Source organism: Brugia malayi, assembly GCF_000002995.4.
Source record: "Brugia malayi strain FR3 genome assembly, contig: Bm_v4_Chr2_contig_001, whole genome shotgun sequence".
NCBI lineage: Eukaryota > Metazoa > Nematoda > Chromadorea > Rhabditida > Onchocercidae > Brugia > Brugia malayi.
Genome location: NW_025062476.1, coordinates 13,920,801 through 13,947,325, shown reverse-complemented (window position 1 = coordinate 13,947,325; position 26,525 = coordinate 13,920,801). Strand labels below are relative to the sequence as shown.

Below are 26,525 nucleotides of genomic sequence, written 5' to 3'. Positions count from 1 at the left end.
AAACTTTTGTTAATTTATTAATTTATCAGTCTGTTAGGATAATACGTGTATGATGCTAGTATTGATAATAATTTTTTGATTTGAATTTATTGATAGATATAGAGGTATTAAGTATTCATTGTATACTTAATTTTAGCAGTAATAAAGATCACAAAAAAATTTGAATTGGTATGTTTTAAATATTCAGAATAACGTACTAAATTAAATAAATTTAGTTGAACAAATTTTTTAATAAATTTATTGAAATGCAAATTAAATTATAACCGTCATCTGTTGCAAATTTGTTAATGTAATTTTGAAGGAAAAATTTTTTTTTTTTTGAATATTACTCTCAAATTTTTATATCAGCGATGGTTGGTTGTTTATCTATTATCGTTGTTAATTTGAAAGAATTCAGCAATATACAAAAAGGAGTTTTGAAATTTTATAATTCTTCTTTATTATGCTATATCTCGTTAATGAATTATTAATGTAGGTACAATCACATTTGTCGCTATCAAAAATGGTATTTTCAAAGATTACTCTAAAACGAAGTATAGTGCCATACCTTAGGTAATAAATTTTTACTTAAAATTTTTCAAAATTAATTTAAAATATATTTGGTTTTTCTTTTTTTCTTGTTCACAATGATTTGAATTAGAGCATAATTTTCTTATGTTTAATACTTTTTTTTGATTGTAAAAAAAGAAAAGCAGAAAAGCACTATTAACGAGATCAGAATTAAAGTTATATCTCAAAGCGGACAGCAAAAAATAAACGGAACGGTATACATCCGTTTACGGATGAACCAATTCCGGAATGGTGTCATACAGCGGATGATATTAACTTATACATGCTATATCGTCAAGAACGTGAAACACCTAAAAAACGTGGAATTGAACTTTTGAAAGATAATCGTACATGTAAGGTATATTATAGTTTCTCCCTTTTTTTTCATTTCAAACTTAATTAATATTTAATAGTAGAAGAAAAAATATAAATAAAAAAGAATTCACATTAAAAATTTTTTTAAAATGAAGAAAAAGCAATTAAAAAAAATTCGCATAGTTTATTATTTTATTGGTTTCATATTAAAATGCAAATTATATTTCTGTATGAAAATTATTTTCTTACTAATGAAATAAATATATTTAAATATATACAAAAAGTTTTATTGTATTTTGATTAGTACAATTATCAATAATTGTTGAAAAAAATATCAATAATAACAGTAATAATAATAAAATGATATTATTTTAATCATTTTAATTATTTCACACAGATTACACATACTTCTTTTATTCACCTAAAAATTGATTATATTTCCCCTAATTTACATTCGTGTCCTGGAAATTATACCATAATTTATTACTCCAAAATTATTTACACTATTAATTCTCCTTAAATTATATTATTATTCATTTATATTAATTTAATTAGTATTTTCAACTTTCCAACCTGTCCACTCATTCATGCAATTATATTTGATTCTTATCAATAATGCATTTTCCTTTTTTTCCATCTTTTAATTTTTCTGAAACGGTCACTTTATATTACATAGTATTGGTTGTAAAATGCAATTTAGTTTTCTTTTCTTAAAAAAACAAAAAAGCAAAAACAAAAGCTGAAAGTTAGTAATTGCTAAAGGGAATGGCATTTACATTATACGAGCGGCAATATTTCGGAATCCATGGTTTATTACCGCCCGCGTTTATGACTGAGAGTCAACAAGCATACCGAGTTATCACCAACCTTCGACAACAACCTGATGACTTAGCTCGATACATTCAGTTAGATAGTTTACAGGTTGGAAAAAAAGATACAAAAGTAGTGGTATATTTTTATGGTCGTTGAGTTAATTAATTTTTTTAAATTAAAAAATTAAATTCTGTTAAATAATGCTCGTTTATGATTAGATCACTAACATTACCGCTAGCATCTTTATGCGTGATATTAATGCAAATTAAATTTTCTGAAGGATCGTGATGAGAAATTATATTATCGAGTACTATGCGATCACGTAAAAGAACTTCTTCCCATTGTTTATACGCCAACTGTTGGTCTAGCATGCCAAAAATTTGGTTTTATTTATCGAAAACCAAAGTAATAAAATTTTAATCAAAAATTTTTTCAAAATTATTAATTATAAAAATAGCATTTAATATGTTAGCATTTCTTTCTTATGTCTTTTGATGTAAGCTAAAAGACAAATCGGATAATATTATTTGATTTCTTTATTTGTCCTTCAGCATTTATATTTTATTAATTAAAAAAGAATTTGATGAATGTTTTAAAGAATACAAAATGATAAATATAATAAAAATTTTTTCAGTGTTAATTACTTCATTCAGAAGCAGTTTGAACAAAAATCAAAATTTATTTTTTATAAAACATTGAAATGATATATATATATATTTTGCAGAGGTTTATACATAACAATAAATGATAATAGCATTAGCAAAATTTATCATATTCTTTCAAATTGGCCTGAAATAGATATTCGTGTTAGTGGTACTTTATTTCATTTATGAAAATATCGAATTATATTTCAAATATAAAATTTCTCCTAGGGCAAATTTATATTTGAAGTAATTTTACAACACATATCATATATTAACATCAATTATAACATTATTTTAAATCGCTCTATGCAATAATAATGGTAATTAATTTCATTAAAATTACTTACATTCTTTTCTATTAATATTTGAAATTTAAAACTGAAATTTATCTTTAATTTTCCACTGAATGATATTTTCATAAGTATAACAATCGACAATAGTTGTGCTAATTTTTTTGATTTATCACTAAGACCTCAAAGTTTTATTCAAAAAAAGGATTGAAAATTTTCACTTTTTTTACCTATTTAATTCTCTATAAGCAATTAATTAAATTCGTTAATTAATTAAATATTTTGTTTATACCTTTATGATATTTGCATTCATATTTTTCTTTTATTTCATGGGCTATTTAATTATATTTATATATTTTAGGTAATTGTTGTGACAGATGGTGAACGAATTCTTGGCTTAGGTGACCTGGGTTGCTATGGTATGGGTATACCTGTGGGTAAATTATCGCTTTATGTTGCCCTTGCTGGTGTGCAACCAAAATGGTGTTTACCTGTTGTATTGGATGTTGGAACAGATAATGAAGCAAAGTTTTTAATTTATTTTCTTTATTTTTTTTTTGGTTTCCTAAAATTAAATTTAACATTACTTCTTTGAAAACTTTAGAATATTTCAACATTTTAATTTAAAATAAAATTAAATTTTTAAATGAAAAATTCTTTTTAACCTTACAGAAAATAAATTGCACATAATTCTTATTTATGTTGTTGGAAATAAAAATTTCTTACTAATTCACACACAGTCACAATGTTCTGTCACATAATTTGTTTACTGTTTAAATTAAACTTTTTATCATTGATATATTTTTTAACTAAAATTATTTAACAGAAAAAATTTTTTTAATTTTACATTATTTTTTGCTGCAATTTCAATATTTTCTCATTCTTTTTTCCATCACTGCAATAAAATATTCTTTGTTTTTAAAATAAAATATTTACAGATATTATTATTAATTAATTATTAATATGTTTTAATTATTATTATTTTTAAAAAGTCATGTTAAATTTTTTTTTTAAAAAAAAAAATTTTTTTTTAATAATTTAATAAAAGTGATTAATTTTTCTTAAGAAATATATTTATTTGCTTATTTTTGTTGTTCTTTTGTTTTTTATTATTTATTTATTTTTTGCAGACTTTACTAAAAGATCCATTTTATATCGGATTACGTCGAAAACGAATACGTGGCGAGAAATATCATCATTTTATTGATAACTTTATGAAAGCATGCACAAAAAAGTCTTTCATCTTTTTAATTTTAAATTTTTAAATTTATTTCAAATGAAGGGAAAGTGTACTGCCTGGAAAAGCCTTAAGTTTCCAATTATATATTTCAGATGAAAATGCATAACTTTCATTGATTACTTACTTTATACTTTATAAGTAAATATGTCATAAATGAAAAGTTATGAAAAATTATCATTTATGCAAAATATTTTAACAAAAGTAAGAAGAGGAAGAGAGAGTAAGAGAGGGAGAGAGAGGGAGAAAAGCACAGAAAGGGAAAGATATCGAATTTCTTGTTATAATTTATTCTTAATTGGTTATCAAATACCAGATATTATGATTTTGATAAAGGAAATAATTATCATTTTTAGTTTTTTAATTAAGCTCTAATACTGATCAATTTGAATATTTGTGATTTACAATAATGCATTGATTTAAGAGAAAAATAAATTTGCTTAACAATTTTAATTTTTGCTAAATAGATCAGAAGAAAAAAGAAGAAAACTGTAAATGATACAAAAGATTTTTTTTTTTTTTTTGCAATACTGAAATAAATACATTTAATGATACAAATATTTTTTATTGACAGCCAAATAAATATTATAAACTTTCCTTTTAATTTATCAAATTTAATATCACCAATTTAAATTATTTGTTTATTTATTCTTATATAATTTGTTATTTTGATATATATTAGATTTACAATCTAAGTAAATATGTCATGTCTTGATTAATGTTATATCAGTATTAGATTGCTAATAGAATTAAAATGTAAAATTTTTTTTTCTTTTCTCCTTCTTTTGCCTTTTCCATTTTCATTTCTTATTTTTTTTTTTCATTTTATTTTTTTAATTTCATCTTACTTGACAATAAAATCTTTTTTTAGATTTGGACAAAATTTACTAATTCAATTTGAGGATTTTGCAAGACGAAATGCTTATTATCTTTTGGAACGATATCGAAATCAATTTTGTGTTTTTAACGATGATATACAAGGTTTCTTAATAGTGATAATAATAATGATAATAATAATTATCATTATTATAAAATAATGTCGAGCATTTTTCTTTTGCACATTTATTATTGATATGGAAGATCAGTTTTTATACCATTTTTATAATAAATATATTTATTTATTCATTTATTTATTTATTTGGGATTTATTTCACTTATTTCATAAATGATTTATATTTGTGACGTACAACACGTAGTCCATCTATTTCATATATTTATAAACAATATATCATCTAACATTTTTTTTTTTTTCAGTTGTTGTGATTTGAAACAAAAATTTAAAATCGTATCGGATTTTTTGTTTTGTTTTCTTTAGGTACAGCTTCTGTAGCATTAGCTGGACTTTTAGCATGTCATAAACATACCGGAAGACGGTTATCTGCTGAAAAAATAGTCTTTTTTGGTGCCGGATCTGTGAGTTTTTTTTTTTTTTTTTCTTCTCTTAAATAATATATCAAAAAATTGAAATTTTTCAGCTAAACTTTTTATTATATTGTAAAGTCTAATTAATGAAATTTTGTTGTAAACTAAACTTTCCACGAAATTTTCACAAAATTACTACCTATCATTCTTATTCTTTATTCGAAAACTGTTATTATTATTATTTTAGGCTGCAATGGGAATTGCAGAAATGTGTGCTGCACAAATGGAAAGAGAAGGTATTACACGGAATGACGCATATTCACGTATTTACTTAATGGACAGTAAAGGTTTAATTACGCAAAATCGTTTGCACATGGAAGAGGAACATAAACCGTATGCTAAAGCTATGCCGGAAACAGAAAATTTACTTCAGGTTATTAATAATTTTGCAAAAACAAATGTTATGAAAATTTTTTGGGATGCTGAAAAAATTATTTCAATTATTTATTGCAATATTGAAATGTTTTTTAAAAAATTTACTTAGGATTTTTGATATTTTTTACAAAAAAGTGTTAGCAAAAAAATTCTTTTTTCTTTATGAATATCTAAAAAAGTAAAATTAAAATTAAAACATTTCAGTGCATTTATGCAAACAATTGAAAAATTATTTTTCAAAAGAATAAAAAAAGTAGAAAAAATTAATTAAAACTATAATTCATTATAATATTTTCAAAAATTTTTTTCTTAATCGCAAATACGAACTATTATTTTTCTTTTTTCTCAAAGAAATTATTTAGTTAATTAAAATTATCCAACCAACTGTACTAATTGGCACATCAACAGTGCAAGGTGCTTTCAATGAAGCAATCATTCGTCAAATGGCAGAATTAAATTTAAAACCGATCATTTTTGCCTTATCAAATCCAACAAAAAATGCTGAATGTACTGCAGAACAAGCAATTCATTGGACAAATGTATGCCTTTTTTCTTTATTTTAAATAATATTTAAAAGAATTTTGTTTTTTAAATTGAATTTGCACCTTTTTTTAATTAATAAAAAATATAGTATAATAATTGATATCTTTTCTTTATTCTTTTTTGTTTTTTTCTTCTTTTTGTTAGGGTAAAGTATTATTTGCAAGTGGAAGTCCATTCGAAAATGTGAGCTACAAGGGAAAATTATATAAGCCTGGGCAAGGTAATAATTCATATATATTTCCCGGTGTGGGTATGGCAGCTATTTTATTTCGAATTCGACACATTGACAATGAAATATTTCTAATAGCTGCACAGGTTTGTTTACTTGCTTTTATTATCTATTCTCATCTTTTTTTTATTTTTTTATCAAATATGATAGAAACATTTATTGTGATAAAATTTTAAACTTTCTATTTAACATAAAATGTTGACTAATCTTATCGGGTATAATAATTATAACTATTAAACAATTAAAATTTTATTATTCATTTGAGTAATTTCATATTCTAGTCTGAGATAGTATTTTGATATTTTATTATCGTAATATCATAATTGTAGGAAGTAGCCAAATGTGTCAATGACGATGATTTTAAACATAAACGTTTATATCCAAGTTTTAATCATATTCGAGAAGTTTCAATAAAAATAATTTTGGCTATTGGAAAGTATAGCTATGAAGTAAGCTAATAAATACTTTTCAAGTATTATCAACTGAAAAAATAGAAATGATTAGATTTAAGAATAAAGTTATTTTGATTTCTTCTTTTTTTTAGTCTTTTTGATGAAAGTAATCAGCCAATTACATAAAACATCAAAAATAACTTTTTTAATTTAGTAATCTATTTAATATTTTCCAATTCGAAATTCATAAATTATTTAAAACAATTTTAACTTTTCGATGGCTTAATTTATGATAATAGCATTGTTAAATGATTGTAATTAAACCCTTTTGTTAATTTAAGCATAACAATGATGGTTTTAACTTTATTTGAAGTAGCATAACATATGGTTTAATCAAATCATTGTGATTTAAAACATACAGAAAAAGTTGGCAGCGCTTTATCCCAAACCAACAAATATGGAAAATTTTGTGCGTAGTCAAATGTACCAAACAGCATACAATGAAATGATTGATTACACATACGATTGGCCAGAAGATGATATGGTCCAAGGCTACCCTATCCCATGTGAAGAAAAATATGATGATTAGTTTTATTTAAAAAAAAAAGATGAACAAAGTGTGATATATCCGAATTATTCATTTTTCATTTTAATTTCAGTTTTCAAAAACTTTTGATGAAATTATATAAATTTAATTTATTGCTTTCTACCTATTCTTGTTTCCTTGTCCTTTATCAAATTTGCTTTATCGAGCTATTATTTATTATGAAAATATGATTAATTTAATTAGGATTTAGCATGATATTTATTTGATTTAGAAATATTAATTTAGATCATTTCAAATTAGAATAATTAACAGCAAATTGTACTATCAGCAAAAACGACTCATTTATTGAATTATGTTAAGAAACTTAATTTATAATTTATTAATTAATTGATATTTATTTCTCTCAGTTTTATTCTTTCATTTTTAATTTTTTTATGAGATACATAAGAAAAAAGAACATTGAGATGTAGAAGATTAAATAGAAAAGCAAAAGAAGGAGAAAATAAATTTTCTATCATTAATATCGTTTTATTCATTTGATTCATTTGATAAGAACAATGTAAATGTTCAGTAATTGTATATAAATTAGTATACATATACACATTCAAATGCTTATATTTGAATTGTTTGTATCTAAACTTATGTCATAGACAGAAATACAAATTAATTAATTAATGATTAGCAGATGGAAATGTGATTGATAATATTTGGCAATTCAGCAAATTTTGAAAATAATATTTAATTTAGTAATTCAGCAATAAGCGATTTGTTCTTTTTGCTTTTTTTCTACATTAAACTTATTATTAGTGTGAAAAGAAAGAACAAAGATAGAAGGAAGTTATTTAGTTATTTGTCCTTCGTTTCATTTTTTTAAAGAAAAAAGTGAGAAATGTTATTTGTAATGATATTTGTTATACTATTAATATTCATTGCTCTTTTTTCTTCTCATTTTTCTTCATTTCAATCTATTTCATGCTTTTATCACTGTCATCATTATCATTATCAATCGTAATCGCTGTCATCATCGTTATCAATGTACGAGCATCATTTAATCATTTAACATCATTTGTTATCATTATTATCGTCAACAGTGCACTAATAATATTTCGTTCTTTTCAACATCAGTTGTAATCGTTATCATCGTTATCAATGTAGAAACATCTCCTAACAACGCTTTTTATCACTATCTCCGTCAATAGCTCAATAATATTATTTTGCTATTTTCAATACCAATACCAATACTACTATTTCCAATATCAATCGTAATCATTATCAGTGTAGATTAAGTGATATCTGTTATCATTATCATTATTATCAATGCATTAATAATATTTAAGCTCATTTTGTAAAGAATATTTAAATATGAAGAAAAAATATGATAAGTGAAATTTTTTTAATTTTTTTAAAGCAAAAACAAATAATTGCAGAATTATTCTTTATTATTAATTATATAATCCTTAATTAGAACTCCATTACAGCAGCATTTCTTTTAATTTATCATAAAAATTGAGTGGATGACGAATAAATGAAAAAAAAAGAGGAAAGCATAGTGTTTCATTTTATATGTGTTAAAAAAATAAATAAATGGGAAACGAATCATATGAATTTATTCATTTCATATTTTCTTCATTTATTGATCATACAACATTTTTTATATGAGTTTTCAAGATTACTTTAAATAGTTTTTCTCATAAATTTTTGTATTCAACGAAATTATCATATTTTATTATTACTTTACACATAATTATATTAAAAATAATTTTTCAAATTAAAAAAAAAAAAAATAAATTTATGATTTGCAGGATACTAATAATACGCCATCAACGATAATGCATTTACTTTGGTATTCAAACAATATATTTAGCATTGTACGACGCAATACATTACAGTTTGTGTTAACTAAAAATATATCAGAAATAAAAAAGAAAGAAAAATTAAATTCTTAGGATTTAATTTAAATAAGAAAATAAAATTAATTAAAATTAAATATGGGAAGAGAAGAAAACAAAAAGGAAGCTGAAATAAAAAATATTTTAATATTGATTGAGTAAGCAATAATAGGTTTCATTTTCATAATTTCCATAAAATTTTTTTTTAAAAAAATCAGCTTTCAATTTCAAAATTCATTTGAGTATTATTACCTAATTTTTCTTTTCTTTTTTTAACCATTTCTTCTATCTATTATTTTTTTTAACCTTTCCTTCTTTATATTAAGAAAATTCCGCTTTGCAGCATTGCTCGAATATTTTCAACAACATCAGTAATACCTGATAAGGTAGATGTCACATCAATGACTGATAAGGATTTGGAATTATATAAATTATATCGACCAGAAAGAGTAATACCGCCGATGCGTGGTATCGATTTAATTAAATCATCACGTTACAGTAAGGTAAGAAAAGTGAAATTTCTTGAAATGCTAAAATTTAAAAAAGAAAAATTAATTTTCTTTAATTAATTAATTACTTACATTTATCTCATCCCATCAATTAACAATTTAAAAAACAAAGGGAAAAAACTTACTCCAGTATTATTGATCGGTTTAAACGGATTACTTATATTATTCTTATAAATAACGAAAAGGCATAAAGTAGAATTTGCTAAATACTAAATTTATTATTTCTAATTTATGCACACTTTATTTCTCTTTACTTTTTTTCGTTTTTTTTTATTCTATTTCTTTCTTTTTGTACTAAAAGAAACCTATGAAAACATGGAATAATTCAAATTTATACTAAAAAATTTTAGGGTATGGCATTTAATTTATATGAGCGGCAATATCTCGGCATCCATGGTTTATTACCGCCAGCGTTTATGACTGAAGAGCAGCAAGCATATCGAATTATCTCGAAACTTCGAGAACAGCCAAATGATTTAGCTCGTTATGTACAATTAGATGGTTTACAAGTATTACTTAATCATTCATTTACTTTTGAATATTCAAATAAAAGTATATTTTTTGGAAGAGTAAATATAATTTAAAAAAAAAGTCTCAAAGAAAGAAAATTTCTTTCGTTATATTTTGTTATAGTTATAAATTCAATATCAAAATATTTTATAAAATGCTTCTTAGCATCATAAATCTGATAAAATTTTATCTTGTACACTTATCATAGCAATATAATCTATCTCTTTCTCTTTCATTCTCTCTCTCTCTTTTGTTCTTTCTCCTATTCTTTTATATTAACAAAATTTAAAAAAAAGGCTTATCTAATTTTAATGACAGTAATGAAAGTGAAAAGTATACTGAAGTTAAATTTTAATAATTTTTTATGGTGATGTTAACTTAATCTTTTCTTGATATGTTAAAAGCAGTTCCAAAAATTAAACAAATAACTTATAGTTGTAATTAATATCAAAATGAGAAGCATTAAATTTGAATTTTAATAATTAAATTTTAATCCTATTAATTCCTTCTTTTTCAAGGAAAAACAAAAAAAAGTTGCAAAAAATTTCATTCAACTGATAATGATAATGAAAATGGAAAGGACTAAAATTATGTTTTTAATAATTCATTGTAAAAAATTAAATTCTAATTAATATTAGTTTATTTCTTTGATTTCAAAATAATTCATCTAAATTAATGATAATGAAACAATTTTTTTAAAATTGATATTAGTTTATTTTGAAATAATCTATATTAAAAATAAATAAATAATAATAATGGATTGAAAAAAGTGAAATCAAAAAACAAATAAGTTTATTTTAAAAAGAAATAATTGCAATATATTTTTAGGATCGTAACGAAAAGCTATTCTATCGTGTTGTTTGTGAACATGTCAAAGAGTTAATGCCAATTGTTTATACACCAACTGTTGGCCTTGCATGTCAAAATTTCGGTTATATTTATCGTCATCCAAAGTATTTTCAATTTTTTGTTTTGCTTTTTTCTTTCGTTGTTATTATTTCAAAAAAAAAAAAAATGAATAAAAGAAAAAAAAAAGTAAAAGAAGAAATGAAAATTTTTTATGGAAAAAAACAAAGTAATAATTTGAAAAAATTGTAAAAATTATGCTAAATTAACTTTTTCATATTTATATATTAATTATAATATATAAATTAGCAAAAATAAAAAGAAACATCGATTAAAAATTGATTATTAATTTCGTTTTCATTTTTTACAGAGGTATTTATGTTACTATTAATGATAACAGTATCAGTAAAATCCACCACATTCTTAGTAATTGGCCAGAAAAAGATGTTCGGGTAAGGGTTTTTTTCTTTTTTTTTTCTTCATCATATTAAAATTTCAAATTTTTACATTAATGAATTATTTATTTATTTTCTTTTTTTTAATAATTTGTGAATGTTTTCTATAAAATTTAATTTTTTAAAAAAAAAGTGAAAAAAAGATTTTAAATTTGATAAGTAATGAATGAATGAGAAATGATTGATACAATTTTTTCTTTAAATAGCTATAACACTGCATAACTTTCAGGCAATAGTTGTGACAGATGGGGAGAGAATCCTTGGGTTGGGGGACCTGGGCACATACGGCATGGGTATTCCGGTAGGTAAACTTGCCCTGTACGTGGCACTTGGCGGTGTGCAACCGCGCTGGTGTCTTCCGGTATTGCTTGATGTTGGCACAAATAAGGAAGTATGTATAATTTGGTATTAAATTTCATTTTTTGTATTAAAAAGAAAAAATTAAATTTCAATTTTAACATTTAATTTTTGATACCATTAATTTTAGTTAGCAAATAAATGAATGATAAAATTGGAAATTGTAAATAAATTAGAAAGTTTTTGCTTATAATTTTTTTTAAAGGAACTTTTACAAGATCCATTCTATATTGGTTTACGTCGAAAACGTGTCCGTGGGAAGGAATACGATTCATTCATCGAAAATTTTATGAAAGCATGCGCTAAACGGTAATTAAATTAAACATTTAACAAAGTTTTAAACTACACAGACTATTAGTTTGGAATTTAAATGGTTCAAAGGATTTAAATTTAATGTTATAGGCATATTATCAATATTAAATTTATTTATTTACCTTAGGTTTTCATGTTAAACTGATAATAAAACTGATATTTCACAAATTATAGTAAATTAATGATAATAATTAATAATTATTTATAACTAGTAATAATCAGTAACAATAATAATAGTAATAACAGTAATAATAATAATAATTTTAGATTTGGACAGAAAGTTTTGATACAATTTGAAGATTTTGCTAATGCAAATGCATACCGTTTATTGGAGAAATTTCGTGATAAATATTGTACATTTAATGATGATATACAAGGTAAACATTTGCTATAATATTGTCATATTTTGTTTGCTAGTAATTAAATACATAAAATTAATTAATTAATTTCATTAATAGTAATGAAATGATGGTATATTAAATATACAATTAACAATTAAATATATTTTTGAAATTAACCGATCGAATGGATCGATGAGCACTATTTGCTGTAAAATGAAACAGTTAGTGTACTGTTGCATAAAATATTATAAAACATTCCTTTATTTCTCTTCTAATTTCGATTTTTCAATAATTGAAATAACAGTTTTGGATTTTTTTTTTTGTAACAATTAAATTTAATTTGACTTTTTAATAATTAATTTAATAGTTCACAACGATTTAATTAGGATTTTCAATAATTAAATTATTAGTTCTCATCGGTTTAATCCATCACATTTCTTTTGGACTATGAAATTTTGAAATTTAAATGATATATTTGATTATAGGAACAGCATCTGTTGTTGTTGCTGGCTTATTATCATGTAACAAAATTCTACACAAAAAGATGTCGGAACAAACGTTTGTGTTTTTGGGCGCTGGAGCGGTTTGTAACTTTAATTTGAAACAGAAAAAAGAAGCATAAATTCGCTTTTTGTTTGTTTAATTTATAGGAATAACTTTCCATTTTAATCATTTTTAAACTGCTAATCTATTTTTATAATATTTTATCAATTATTTTCTTTGTTTTTATTTCATTTTTAAAAGATAACAATTAATAATGATTTTAAAAATTCATCTAAAAGATATCGGAAAATTGAAAACGAAAACTGTGAAATAATATTGGATGAATAAATAAAATTTTTTGCATATAGCAATAAAAAAATAAATGAAGAGATTAAAAATTGGAAAAAAATTTTTTCTTCTTTTCAGGCAGCGACAGGTATTGCTGACTTATGTGTATTACAAATGCAGCACGAAGGATTAGGTGAAATTGAAGCACATGAAAGGATTTATTTAATGAATAGTAAAGGTTTAATAACAAGAAGTAGTCCAAATTTAAAAGATGAACATCAATTATATGCGAAGGATATGGAAAGTATTAAAGATTTAATCGATGTAAGTTATTTTATTTCTTAGTAAATTTTCTTTTTTTCTTCAAATCTAATATTATTTATTACAAATGAATTTAGGAAAAAAGAACGCAATTGTTTATTGTTAAAAGATTTAGAAGAAGGAAAATGGAAAGAGTGTTTTTTTGAATAATTTTAAAATGTTATCGAAATTAAAAATCAGAAAATAGTGGAAGAGATAAAAGCATAAGTTATGTATTTACTGCATGATATTTTTACAGGTAATCAAAAAAGTACAACCAACAGGTATAATTGGTGTTTCAACCGTATCAGGCTCATTTTCGGAAGAAATAATTAAAGAAATGTCAAAGATTAACGAACATCCAATTATTTTTGCTTTGTCCAATCCCACAAATAAATCGGAATGTACTGCTGAAGAAGCATTTACACATACAAATGTTTGTTTTATTAAGAAAATTTGAGAAATTTGCAATTCTTTTTTACTTATTTTTAAAGTAAAAGAAATTAATAACTTTCATTTTATTAGCAAATAACAATAGTTTATGAATGATAACAATAACATTAATAATAATAATACAAGTAGTAGTTAATATTGATTATTAGCAGTGACAATAATAATTAGTTTTGTCATCCATTTGATTTTGCTTTCATTTTTAGATAATGCAAATGTTTACATTATTTTTAAAGGATATTCTTTTTTTTTTTATTTATTTTTTGAATTTAAATTTCAGGGTAAGGTACTATTTGCTAGTGGTAGCCCATTTCCGGATCTCCGATTAAACGGTAAATTATACAAACCAGGTCAGGGCAATAACTCATACGTATTTCCTGGTGTAGCTTTGGGTGTTATATTATTTCAAGTACGCCATATCGATGATGAATTATTCTTGATTGCTGCTCGGGTAAATTCTTGATTACTGCTCGGCTTGGGTAAATTGCGGGTAAATGATGAATTATTCTTGATTGCTACTCGGTATTTGTATTTATTTGTAACCGTAAATTATTATTGTTAAAGATTAAAATTAATTAATAAGGTAGAGATGGATAAGATATATTGTGGAATTTTTATTTTTATTTTTTTATTTTTTGTTTTGTTCCTCAAACTGATAATGAGAGATTTTAAGCAAATAGCAGATATGGTAACAGCAAAAGATATTAAATTTGGTCGAATTTATCCAAATTTGAAATATATTCGTGAATGTTCGATCAAAATAGCATTGGCTATTGCAAAGCATTGCTATGCGGTATTTTTACATTAAATTTTAAATTTATATAATTATGTTAGTGAATATTTCAATAGAATTATTAAATGAATTTTATTGAATTTGAAAGCTTTTTTGACTTAGTGGAAAAGGTAAATATTTTATCATTGGATGGTATGATACAATGTGAATTTCATTAAAACAATTGATCATAAAATTATCAACTAAGATTCTTATCAAGCATTTGAGGAAATAATTGAAATTAATTATTATTAAGATGCTTATCACTTTGCATCTAATTAAGTAATTATTTTATAGCAATCAATTGCATTGCTTCTGTGAGAATAATTTCAATATTTTATAGAATGGAACAGCTGCATTATATCCGGAACCGGAAGATTTAGAAAAATATATCCGTTCGCAGATTTATTCGGTAGAATATGATGAGCTCATTGATGTAACATATGAATGGCCTCAAGAGGATATGAAACATGGATTTCCGGTTCCGGTTGCAAGACGTGAATCAGTTGAAGAGTAACGGTAGCAACGGTATATTCTACATATGATCTGTTGCTTGACTGATAATGTAATCAATTATCATTTAGTTTATTAATTTTACTGATTGAATAAAAGATACATTTTTCTGAAATTATTATTTTGTTTAATTTTTTTTTTTTAGATTAGTCCATTTTTATATTATCAAAAAAAGAAATAAAAAAAAAAAACCCTTTTCTTGCACAAAAACATAAATTTTAGAATGGTTTCAGAAGAGAAAAAGATAATTTTAGATAAATTATGCTTTTTCTTCAAAATGAAACAAATCCAATTCATAATTTTCAAGTTTTCATTCCTTTTTATTTATTGATTTTTTTTTTTTAAAAAGGACGAAAAATTCAAATGAAAAATTATGGTCAAAATTTCATGAATTTTTAATTTCATTTTCTTTCTTTTCTTCTCGAAATACATAGTAATATTTTTCAGAATCAGAATAGAATATGATATGTTAAGTTAAATTTATTAGCTTATATTTTTGTGAGAAGAAAAATTTGTTATTGTAAATTTACACCAATTTGTAAAATCATAATACTCTGTAAGTAAATTTAAGTAAGTAATTAAGGAGTCAAAGATGACGAATAAATTGACATAATATGTGTCACTTGAAATAATATCATTCAAATCACTAATTGATAATAGTATATTTGTACAATTCTTTAATAAATTATAATTTATAAATTTATATTGGATAAATTTATTTAATACTTCATTTCAATTTACCAATACAACAACTGAAATTTTTCATTTTAAAATCTATAAAATTTGAGAAATATTAGATCTGTAATTAAATTACTTAAATTAATATTAAATCCCGAATAAGTTAGAATAAATAATACAACATTTGCTCATATGCTACAATTATTACATGTTTATATAATTTTGTGAATAAACAATAATTCTTCCTGGTCAAATCTCACTGGAAAATATAGCAGTAATACATAAAATGTAATATATTTAAAATGCAGCATTTAATTTCCAATAATGGAAGAATGTCAAAAGATGAAGAAGAAATTATTCACTTCCTTTATTATTCCATTAAACAATATAAAATTAAACTTAATATGGAAAGTGTGTGAAAGCTGAATCCAAATATAATAGTAAATGGCCTAGACAAGTCTCAACTAACTAGGCTCATTGTTGCATCACACCTTGGCCACCATCTTTTCTATTCTTTTTTTGAAGAAAACGAAAGGGAGAATTTCAATAACAAAATGATAAATGATACAGTGAGACAGATTATTTCATTTCGATCCTGCCCTGGCACCACTTGATGGTTACGTGATGGATAGACGTGATGAATTCCAGGGATTGACGTGGCTGATTCCGTGGGTTGACGTGATGGAGTTGATTGGTTAAACGTATATATGTATTTATAAAGAATTTATAGTATATATAAAGTATATGTATATATAAAGTAAAATTTGTGGATGTTAAGAAAATTTTCAAATTACTGGGAAATTAATTCGGACAGAAAGTAAAGGAAAATATTACATATTAGTAATCTTTTTTGTTATATAACAGTAATATTTTGATGCTTATCTTTTATGATATCAGCTAAAATAAAAGCAGAAGAATAGATATAAGTATAAAAGAATAAATATAACTGTGAGGAGAAAAGTGCAAGTGAAACATATTTACATTTTGCTTTCTATTTTCCCTTTTTTCTTTGCAGAAATTGGTGATGTATTCGTGATGAATAAATTATGGTCGAATACTGCATATTACATCTGGGCCACTTCATGTTTGCGTGTGCATATACGTCGTTTATCGGCACAACAGATTCGTTTATCTTTTTTAGAGTACTTCAAAGAACATAATCATACATATGTGCCTTCTTCATCTGTTATTCCAGAAGATGATAGCTCCGTTACATTTGTTAATGCGGGGATGAATCAGGTATATACTTTAAATTTTTCTTGAAAAAATGCCTACTTAACTTTTATAAAGCATTTCGGAAATGCTTAAATACTGTTCCATATTTTCAAAATGAGGAGTTTTCAAAAAAAAAAAAAAAGTATGTGTATACATATTTCCATTTTAGTTCAAGCCACTTTTTCTGGGTGCTAAATATACAGAAGGCAAATTGGCCGCTTTACGTAATGTTGTTAACTGGCAAAAGTGTATTCGTATTGGTGGAAAGCATAATGATTTCGACGATGTTGGCCGTGATTTGACACATCATACATTTTTCGAAATGCTTGGAAACTATTCATTTGGTGGCTACTCAAAGGTTTTGAATTTTGAATTCTAATTTTTATTTTGTTTCTATTAAAGGTATTGAAATAATTCCACGTTTGTAATTTTTTATAATATTAGTAGGCTTGAAATGTAGTAGTATACAACTAGAAACTGTTGTACTCATTGTACTTAATTGCGGTTTTTATTTGTTCGAGCTGAAGGAATGAACTGATGCTAGATGATTAGGAAGCATATATAATCAGGATTGCATGTTAATAGCTCACCAAATTTCCTCGTTTCAGATGGAAGCATGTTTATATGCATGGAACTTCCTCACAGACGTCCTCAAGATACCAGCTGATCGCTTATATATTACCTATTTCGGTGGGGATGAAAGCATGAAGTTAAAGGAAGATCGTGAATGCCGCGATATTTGGATTAAATTAGGGTATAGTTAGAAATTTTGTTTCGAAAAAACAATCGTATCTACATGGTTTATCTTTTGCAGTGTCCCTGAAGATCGTGTTCTTGGCTTTTGTTCCAATCATAATTTCTGGGAGATGGCTCAGACGGGTCCATGTGGTCCTTGTTCGGAAATTCATTATGATCTTATTGGTAATCGAAAGGCACAGAAACTTGTTAATTCAAGTAATCCAACAGTAGTCGAAATTTGGAATCTTGTTTTTATGCAGTTCAGTAGGTAGTATTTTCAAGATTCTGTTACTTTCATTATTAATATTCGAAGAAATTTTAGCATTACTGGAAAGTTTCAAAATTTTTTCTTGTTGGAATTTAAAAAAATTAGAAAGCATGAGCAAAAAGCAGTGAATAAGATACCGTATTAGTCCAGAACAGTTTATCACAGGGATATATCAGGCAAAATCAGTAGTTTACCAACGTTGTACATAGATTGCGGAATGGGTTTCGAACGATTAGTGAGTATTGTCCAAGGATTACACTCTGCCTATGATACCGACTTATTTCTTCCATTAATGAGAATTATTCACGAGGTTGGTTTTTCGGATTTTAGAGTTTCAGTTCACTTTTAAAAGTTTTTAAATTTTATCTTTGCTTGAAGTCTTGTACACTAGTGATCTTATTTTTTCGTTGAATTCCAAATTTCTAGTATTCGAAAGTTAGAGGATATGGTGGACAACTGGGGGATATCGACACAGCATATCGAATTGTGGCGGATCATCTTCGTGCTGCTTGTATTATGATTTCAGACGGTGTCGAACCTAGTTCACGAAATCGAGGGTTCGTTTTGCTTAGGTTGCTTCTTAGGGTGTATTTCCTTAATGGTGAAGTGTCAATATTTTATTTCTGTTTATTGTTTCTATCCAATATTTAATACCGACAAGTTGAATAAGAGGTGTCCTCGTTAATTTTGTCATATATTTATTTCTCTTTCTATTTGTGATATGCGCTATTCCTGTACACATTTTCACAATTCTTTGGCCTTTTGTTGGCAACAGTCAATTCCAAGTTTCGAAATATTTCTATAATTATTAGTTGAACTCTTATGGTATCCTTTTTTTCATACAGTATCTCTTATAGTTTTCTTTCGTATAGTACTTTCTCTCAGGTATCATCTTCGACGGGTTTTGCGACGTGCTGCATTGAATTTTACCCTCACGCTTGGTGCAGAACGCGGGATGTTAGCATCTTTAGTGCCTGATTTTGTTAATCATATAGTAAGTTCAGTCATATAATTAAGTTATTCAAGTGAATAAAATGAATAATTTTTGATGGACTTTCAAAAAATTTTTTTTCCGTTCACGTTCAGACTTTACTGTACAACAATGTCGCAGCTTGTGAAACTGTAATAGCTAAAACGGTTATGTCTGAGGAACAGTTGTTTTGGAGAAGTTATGACAAAGGCTGTAAATTACTTGAGCATAATATTGCATCTCAGCAACATGTGCTGTCAGGTATCGTTGTTCTTTTCGACTTCTCGATAGTTTTTGTCTCGAAAAGTTATTTGGCCGGATTTAATTAATTGACTACTGTGCATTAAATAACCTAGAAAGGTTTAATGACAAACTGTAAATTTAAGTTGCCGTTAGACGTGCTGCATTACATTGAATTTTACCCTTAGATGGTACATTGTCATCCCATTCACATATTTTGTTTTTCCAAAAACAAATGTGATAATATATTTTCATTATGAACCAGTTTACTGTTTATTTAGGAGAAATTGCGTGGATGTTGTCAGGAACTTACGGTCTTCCATTGTCAATAACCCAAAAGATATGTAGAGAAAAAGGGTTGAAAGTTGATGTAGATGGCTTCCAACAATGTCTGGCTAATTTTCAAGTAATTTTTCAGTTATGTTGTGTATTAGGTGATAATTTTGCTATTTGCCCTCTTTTATAATCACTCTATTGGGAATTGGGAATTAAGAGAAGAAACATAAAAGTAGTTATATTTCGGAAAGCTTAGCGCATATGAGCGACGCTTATGTTTATTGTTTATATTCCACTGTCAGCTGGGACTTCTAACGTTGATAATTTTTATAAAATAGTATATCTCTAAGAAAATATTCTTAAACACGCTGCCAATAAATTGTATCTTTTTGTTAATGGAAAGAAGTTTTAGAAAGCTCAAAAAGCTGAAGAGGAGCTTTGGCAAAAAATCGATTTAGAAGAAATGATACTGAATGGTGTAGAGCCAACGAATGATTCAGAAAAATATTGTTGTGAACGGATTGAATTGGGCAAGTATGGTGGGTAGCTTTTGCTTTTTGATCAATCTAAACAAACTTATATTGTGTGAAATCGATGTAGAACAAACTTAGATTATCGAGATATTCAATTTATTTCATACTTTGATCTTTAAATGGCTCCAAAACCGATGAGCACGAGTTCCTTGTGTTTAAGGAAATGAAACTTTATAGTAAGCATAACAGATACATTTGCCTTCAGCTTTCTTAGCAAGTTCTTTTTAAATAAAAAAGAGGATTTGCTTAAACCTAAATTTACAAAAAGTGGAAAAAGTAGAATTTTCAGAATTCCCGAGCAGGACAGGTACTGTTGTGGCAATCTTTGATGTCAATGGTAAAAATGTAATGTCGCTTAATCCAGGCGAATTAGGGTCTGTCGTTATGGATTCGACTATTTTTTTTGCTGAACAAGGAGGGCAATTGTACGACAGAGGCATCCTTCAAGATAATTTAAATGTGATTTGCACATTTAAATTATGGAATTTATAGAACATTTTTTTGAATTTCTGTTGTGAAACATACATAATTTTTATTTAAATAATCATTTGGTTTAATTATCTGAAATGAAAAAGTGGACAAAAGCGAATTATAACAATGATATATTATCATAATGGGTCTTTATTATTTATGATAATTTTTCGTTTTTTTTTTTTTTTTTTCTAGAATACTATATTTATTGTGAATAGTGTGAAAAGACGAAATGGCTACATCATTCATACAGGGAAAGTAGCAGATAATGGAATTTTGGAAAAAGGCGTAAACTTGACGCAGATTATAGATCCTGTGAGTGTAGAGTGTTTCTAAAATTGTTACTTCTAATCGCTCTTCAGCCCTTATCATGAGAAATACAGTTTTTTTTTTTTCTATGTTTTCTCATCTTTGCAGAAGCAACGGTTTTTTTTAATGTGTGGTCATACTGCTACCCATATTCTTCATTTTGCTCTCGAAAAAGTATTTGGTGTATCAGTCCGTCAGATGGGTTCATTTATTGGCCCTGATAAGTTACATTTTGATTTCTTTATTCCTGACCAAAAAATCGCTCTTGAAAAGGTTTGCTTTTCGTTCTTCTTACAGTTAGTCAGCAACTTTGTTTACTAGCTAATACATATATCTGCTCTTCTCTCTGCATAATGTCAAGTTTTCCTTCATTTTTTCTACTGAAGCTTCTTAGTTGACAATTCAAGGTCGATGATGCAAAGCTTTTGCTTGTTTAGTTTTTTATTCTCTTATCTGTGGTTTCAAATCGAGTACTATTTAGTTAAAAGTATAAGCATATGACAGCTCGTTAATGTTAAGATTTGTTTTTAAACATTCTTCTGAAGACAGAGATTTGTATTTTCGAAATAACTTTACCGGAAATCAAGTTATAAACTGCCGTGTAGAATAATTGCTTTTTTATCGTTGTTCAGTAAAATGATGTATTATAAACTTTTAAGGAAATAAAATAAACAAAAAGGATTACAGATCGAAAAAGTAATGGCAATGGTGAATAATATTATTGAAAGTAACATAAACGTTACGGTGAAATACATTTTGCAAGAAGAATTAGGTTCTCTGCATAAGGATTTTTCTGCATTCGACATTTCACAAGTAAAATTTCATCTTTTTACTTTTGCATATTAATTGTTGATGTTTGGAATTTCAGAATGTTAGAAGTATTAGCGATAGAATTTTCACATCTTTCATATCTTGTTCCCCAAACACTTTTTTCTTCTTCACTTTCTTAATATTCATTTATTATTTGTAAATTCAGGAGGCATCCTCCAACGGCTCATATCGGATCATTACAGTTGAGAGTTCGGCATTACTCGGTCAAGATATCATCGAACCATGTTGTGGGACGTATGTGTTAATTAATGCGATAAATTTTTATCTAGCAGTACTATTTTTCAGTCTAATCTTTGTTGATAAACAAGCAATTATCAGAAAAATTCTATAAAGTCTTATATTCATAACATCATACTTTCAGGCATGTTTTAAACACAAGTGATATTGGTCGATTTGTTATAATTGGTCAGAAATCACGAGGTGCCAATGTACGTCGAATTTACGCAGTAACAAATAGCGCTGCTCTGGAAAGCATTCATAATGCGACGAAGCTTAAAGATGAACTATCTGATGCGTTGAGCAATGTTAGCGGAACCTTCATCGATACGCAGAGGCTGTTGAAAGTTGGTTATTTATGAATTTTCAGAACTTTTAAATTCCACTATCTCAATTTCTGCATTTTTTGTCTCCTTTCTTTTTTCACGATTAGGAGAAAGCTATTCTTAAATTTCTTCTTAATAGTCATTCTTAAAAACTCGTTCTTAAACACCTCTGAAACTGCTGGAGCATTACACCGCAAAACTTCGGAATTCAGTAAATTTTAACACCTTTGTTAATTAATAACCTGATTTTAGAAATGTCTTCTTCAGGATTTTCAAAAGAATCTTCCATTGCCATCCAAATCATCAATATATGAAATGCTTAAAATAGCGAAGAAGAGAAACAAGTGCCTAAGTCAGAAACTTCGTTTACCTGATGCAACTTAACACACTGTTAAACTGAGACTTTCTTTTTTCTAAAAAAGTAAGGTTGGCTGTCTATCTCAGAAAGTGTTCTCAGTAGTTAGCTTTTTAATTTTGGTTCTTTACTGGAATGTGTTATTTATTGTTTTTAAAAAAATAAGAGAAAAAAAATCAGTTAATTTAATGATGTTGGAAGATTCAGCAAGTTACAAACGAAATATACGAATCTTTTGTTTCCATATTCTGAAACAACTGTCTTGTGATTCAAGTTGTATATTATACTGATTATTTCTCCTTTTTTTTTAAAAATTATATTTTTTCTGAAATAAAAAGTATATTTCTTCCCTTGTTACTTGTTTTGTTTCTGCACAAATAATTTGTAACTGAAATAAAAAAATGAACTTCTTCCAAAATTCTTCGAATTTAACAGGATTACAAATCGAATAGTTTCTATCAAATCAAACTTTTGATTCATTATAAATTTGTGACAACAACAAAAAAAGAAATACGTCTTAAATTTTTACGTTCTCTTTTTTTTTTTTTTTTCATTTTTTGTTCCACCAATTATTTTTGTAAGCTTCAATTTTTTTAAAGTTAGTTTCCGGTCTTTATATCACTATCCGGCCTAATTATTTATTTATTTATTTCATTATTTGTTTTTTTTCTGCTTCGATTACCATCCAAATAAATTATTGTTGTTTTATCAATCATTTATTTTGCTCTGTTATAATTCTACTAGGTAGAGGGAAAGTTTTTGTAACTTTTTTGTAATTTCTTTTTGAGATTTGCTGTACCAGATGTTCCTACTGAAGGTGAATAAGTAACACAATTCTCAGCTATACCGGCAAATATCGGAAGAGCGGATAATTACTGGTAAAGAGATATTGATATATTTTTATGTTTCATCCGGTTCCTTAAAACATACGAGCAACAAGCCGGACATTCAATCATTAATTATAAAAAAAAGAAAAGAAAAAAGTGCTATTAGTAGTTTTACTTCTTTAGAATAGAAGAGATCATCCAGCAGTCAGTCTGTCTTATTCAATAATATTCCCACACTTTTTTTAATCTTCAAAAAATTTTATTTAGCGGTATCCTTTTTCAAGTAAAATGAAATTCTTTTGTTTTTCTCCAGCAAAAAAAAAAATTTATGAATTGAATTCATGGATGAAAAACTTGACGAATTTCATTTTATACATTTCATATTTCAATTTCGAAAAGTTTATTTGATCAAAGACTAATCACTTTTGACAGATATTCTTTCTTTTTCATATCTTCCTCTTTTGTTTTCTTCTAAAAAATTACTTCTTTTCTTTGTTGCACAGGAAATAACATAAAATTATTAAAACAGAATAGCGTTCTATTCTATTTATTATTCATAGTTACATTTACAATAAAATTATTTACTTATTTACTAAATGTTTCTTTTTTCGTCTAATTTACTTACATTGCATTATATTTTGATCTAATTGTACTAATAATCTTTTGGTGCTTTTATTGACTATTAATGATATAATGGAAATATGAAATTGTTTAAATTATTTTATTTTACTTATTCGTTAATTAATTTTGATTATTTTCATTTTATCACATACACATACACACACATACATACATACACACACACCACATACACATGTACAACATTGGTTTACTTTTGTAGAAATGAATTAAAAGAAAAGGAAAAATAGCCTATTGATTGCTTCTTCCCTTATCAAGCAATTCTCCTCCTTTGCAGTTCATTTCTCGATGTCACCTCGATGTCACCTCGACCTTCCAAGCTCTCCCCGTCCACTGGGAGTTACACCCTTCTTCGGTGATTATAAATGCGGGAAATGCCCCCTCAGCACCACAACCTCTATAATAAAGTCACTGCTATTCCCGTGCTTAATTCATGAATGGAATGAAAAGAAAAAAGCGGCATTATAAATTTATCAGTGCTCACCTTTAGGGCGCCATCTATAATGCAAATATATGTATGTATTTATGTATGTGTATGTGTATGTGTATGTGTATATGCATATATGTATGTCAATGTATGTGTATGTATGTGTGTGTATGTATGTGTATGTGGAATGAAAAGATATAAAGGCCTTAAGAAAGAAAAACTTCCTTCTATCGATGCTTTTGCATACCTTCCATGTATCATTTACCATCACTTTTACCAACCATTTCATCCATTAAAAAATTATCGTTTTGCTGGCCATTAATACTTACATGCAAAATTACAAATACATATGTGCTTAAGCATTCATTCTTTAGCTTAATCATATCACTTATATCATTATTATAATCACTATTATCATCACTATCATTATTATTATCATTATTATTATTATTACTATTATGGTAGCTATTTTTGCTGTTTATTTCGATTAACTATTAGTATTACAAAAATATTCAAAAGTTAGAAATAATTGCATTATTATTACTCAATTTTCAGGCTTTTTTTTAAAAAGTTTATACAATTCCATCAGAATTTTATATTAATAATATTATCAAAGCTAATTGAATTATTACAGTATTTATTAATAAAATTAAGCTTAAAAATTATTAATGTTTTTGTTTTTTAATGCTAATATTTGAGAATGAACGGGAAAATTTTTAAGTAATAATGTTTTGCTAGTGATAATATATGAAATGTATTAAAGAAATATAATAAATAAATTAAAATATAATATTTACTAAAATAAATATTCAGGAAAAAAAGAAAAAAGAATAAGGCCAGAAAAAAAGAATAAAAATACTATAAAAGAAATAAAAGATAAATGTTATTTTTTCATTTCATATTTATAAGTTAATTTCATTTCATTTAACAGTAATGAAAAAATGTGAATGGTTACTGCTAAATCATTGCTATGCCTATAAATTCACACCAATTAAAATTAAATTTAAATGAAAGTATTTCAAAACTGATAAAAATGAAAATGAAGAAAAAAGTGAAAATTTAAAAACCTAATTTCAGAATATTTCATTCTTTTTTTCAGACTTACTTTTATCACAGTTTTTTTTTATCAAAAATGAATGATATTTTCTTGTAACATATTTACAACACATTAAAATAATCAGAATATTTGCTTAACTGTATAAATGGATAACTTTAATGATATGATATTGTGATAATCAGTAAAATCATCATCTATATTATGATAAATGATACGAGCATGATATGGCCTTGCGATAAATATTATTATTATATTAGGATATTATGATTAACATTATTTGTGAAAAGTTCTTTAAATACTTTGAAGCATAACAATCAATAATAAACTTGACCTAATAATCATTATTGATAAATAATCATAATATACAAGTAATCATTACTGCATAAGTACATGTAATACATATAACTGAATGTTTCGTTTTGTTTTTAATTGACTAAAATTTAAATTAAATTGCAAAATTGCCCTAATTAAATTCTTTGTTAATTAATTAAACGTATAAATAATTAAAAAAAAAATTACATAAATAATAAAAATTATGCATTATTCAATAGTATTACAATAATTTTTAAAAATTATGCATTATTCAATAGTATTACAATAATTTTTATTATTACAGATATTTGCTATGCAAATCGATATAATTAAATGTTTCGTTTTCCTTTTAAATTACTGAAATTTAAATTAGATGATGAAATTGTTCTAATCAAATAATCCACCAATTAATTAAATAATTAATTTCAGTTCAAAAAAAGTTTTTGCTTGCAATAA

At 25.5% G+C, this 26,525-nt stretch overlaps 2 protein-coding genes across 7 annotated transcripts; both read left to right on the top strand.

Annotated features, from left to right (window-relative positions):
* Positions 1–350: 350 nt before the first annotated feature.
* Positions 351–15,385, top strand: Bma-men-1.2 (the record flags this gene model as incomplete). Of its 4 annotated transcripts, XM_043079502.1 has the most annotated exons (28): positions 351–353; positions 476–552; positions 727–907; positions 1,627–1,785; positions 1,958–2,082; positions 2,402–2,483; positions 2,973–3,139; positions 4,720–4,829; positions 5,164–5,261; positions 5,458–5,643; positions 6,008–6,184; positions 6,333–6,503; positions 6,747–6,866; positions 7,231–7,353; positions 9,159–9,244; positions 9,589–9,748; positions 10,105–10,263; positions 11,093–11,217; positions 11,481–11,562; positions 11,795–11,956; positions 12,128–12,231; positions 12,502–12,611; positions 13,061–13,158; positions 13,485–13,670; positions 13,906–14,082; positions 14,377–14,547; positions 14,770–14,889; positions 15,212–15,385. In XM_043079502.1, the coding sequence occupies 28 exons, from the start codon at positions 351–353 to the stop codon at positions 15,383–15,385; spliced, it is 3,693 nt and encodes a 1,230-aa protein (XP_042935436.1). The 4 variants fall into 4 exon arrangements, with proteins under 4 accessions (XP_042935436.1, XP_042935437.1, XP_042935438.1 ...); XM_043079503.1 differs by lacking the exons at positions 351–353; positions 476–552; positions 727–907; ... (9 more) ...; positions 6,747–6,866; positions 7,231–7,353 and having other exon boundaries at positions 9,186–9,244; XM_043079504.1 differs by lacking the exons at positions 351–353; positions 476–552; positions 727–907; ... (10 more) ...; positions 7,231–7,353; positions 9,159–9,244 and having other exon boundaries at positions 9,647–9,748.
* Positions 15,386–16,683: 1,298 nt separating this feature from the next.
* On the top strand, positions 16,684–22,836 carry Bm9427 (alanyl-tRNA synthetase family protein; the record flags this gene model as incomplete). Of its 3 annotated transcripts, XM_001902139.2 has the most annotated exons (18): positions 16,684–16,753; positions 17,075–17,298; positions 17,444–17,632; positions 17,883–18,028; positions 18,089–18,280; positions 18,446–18,590; positions 18,707–18,837; positions 19,166–19,274; positions 19,367–19,511; positions 19,772–19,896; positions 20,179–20,305; positions 20,589–20,758; positions 20,966–21,085; positions 21,188–21,352; positions 21,767–21,892; positions 22,056–22,144; positions 22,272–22,473; positions 22,720–22,836. In XM_001902139.2, the coding sequence occupies 18 exons, from the start codon at positions 16,684–16,686 to the stop codon at positions 22,834–22,836; spliced, it is 2,592 nt and encodes an 863-aa protein (XP_001902174.1). The 3 variants fall into 3 exon arrangements, with proteins under 3 accessions (XP_001902174.1, XP_042935434.1, XP_042935435.1); XM_043079500.1 differs by lacking the exon at positions 16,684–16,753 and having other exon boundaries at positions 17,095–17,298; XM_043079501.1 differs by lacking the exon at positions 16,684–16,753 and having other exon boundaries at positions 17,290–17,298.
* Positions 22,837–26,525: the final 3,689 nt, after the last annotated feature.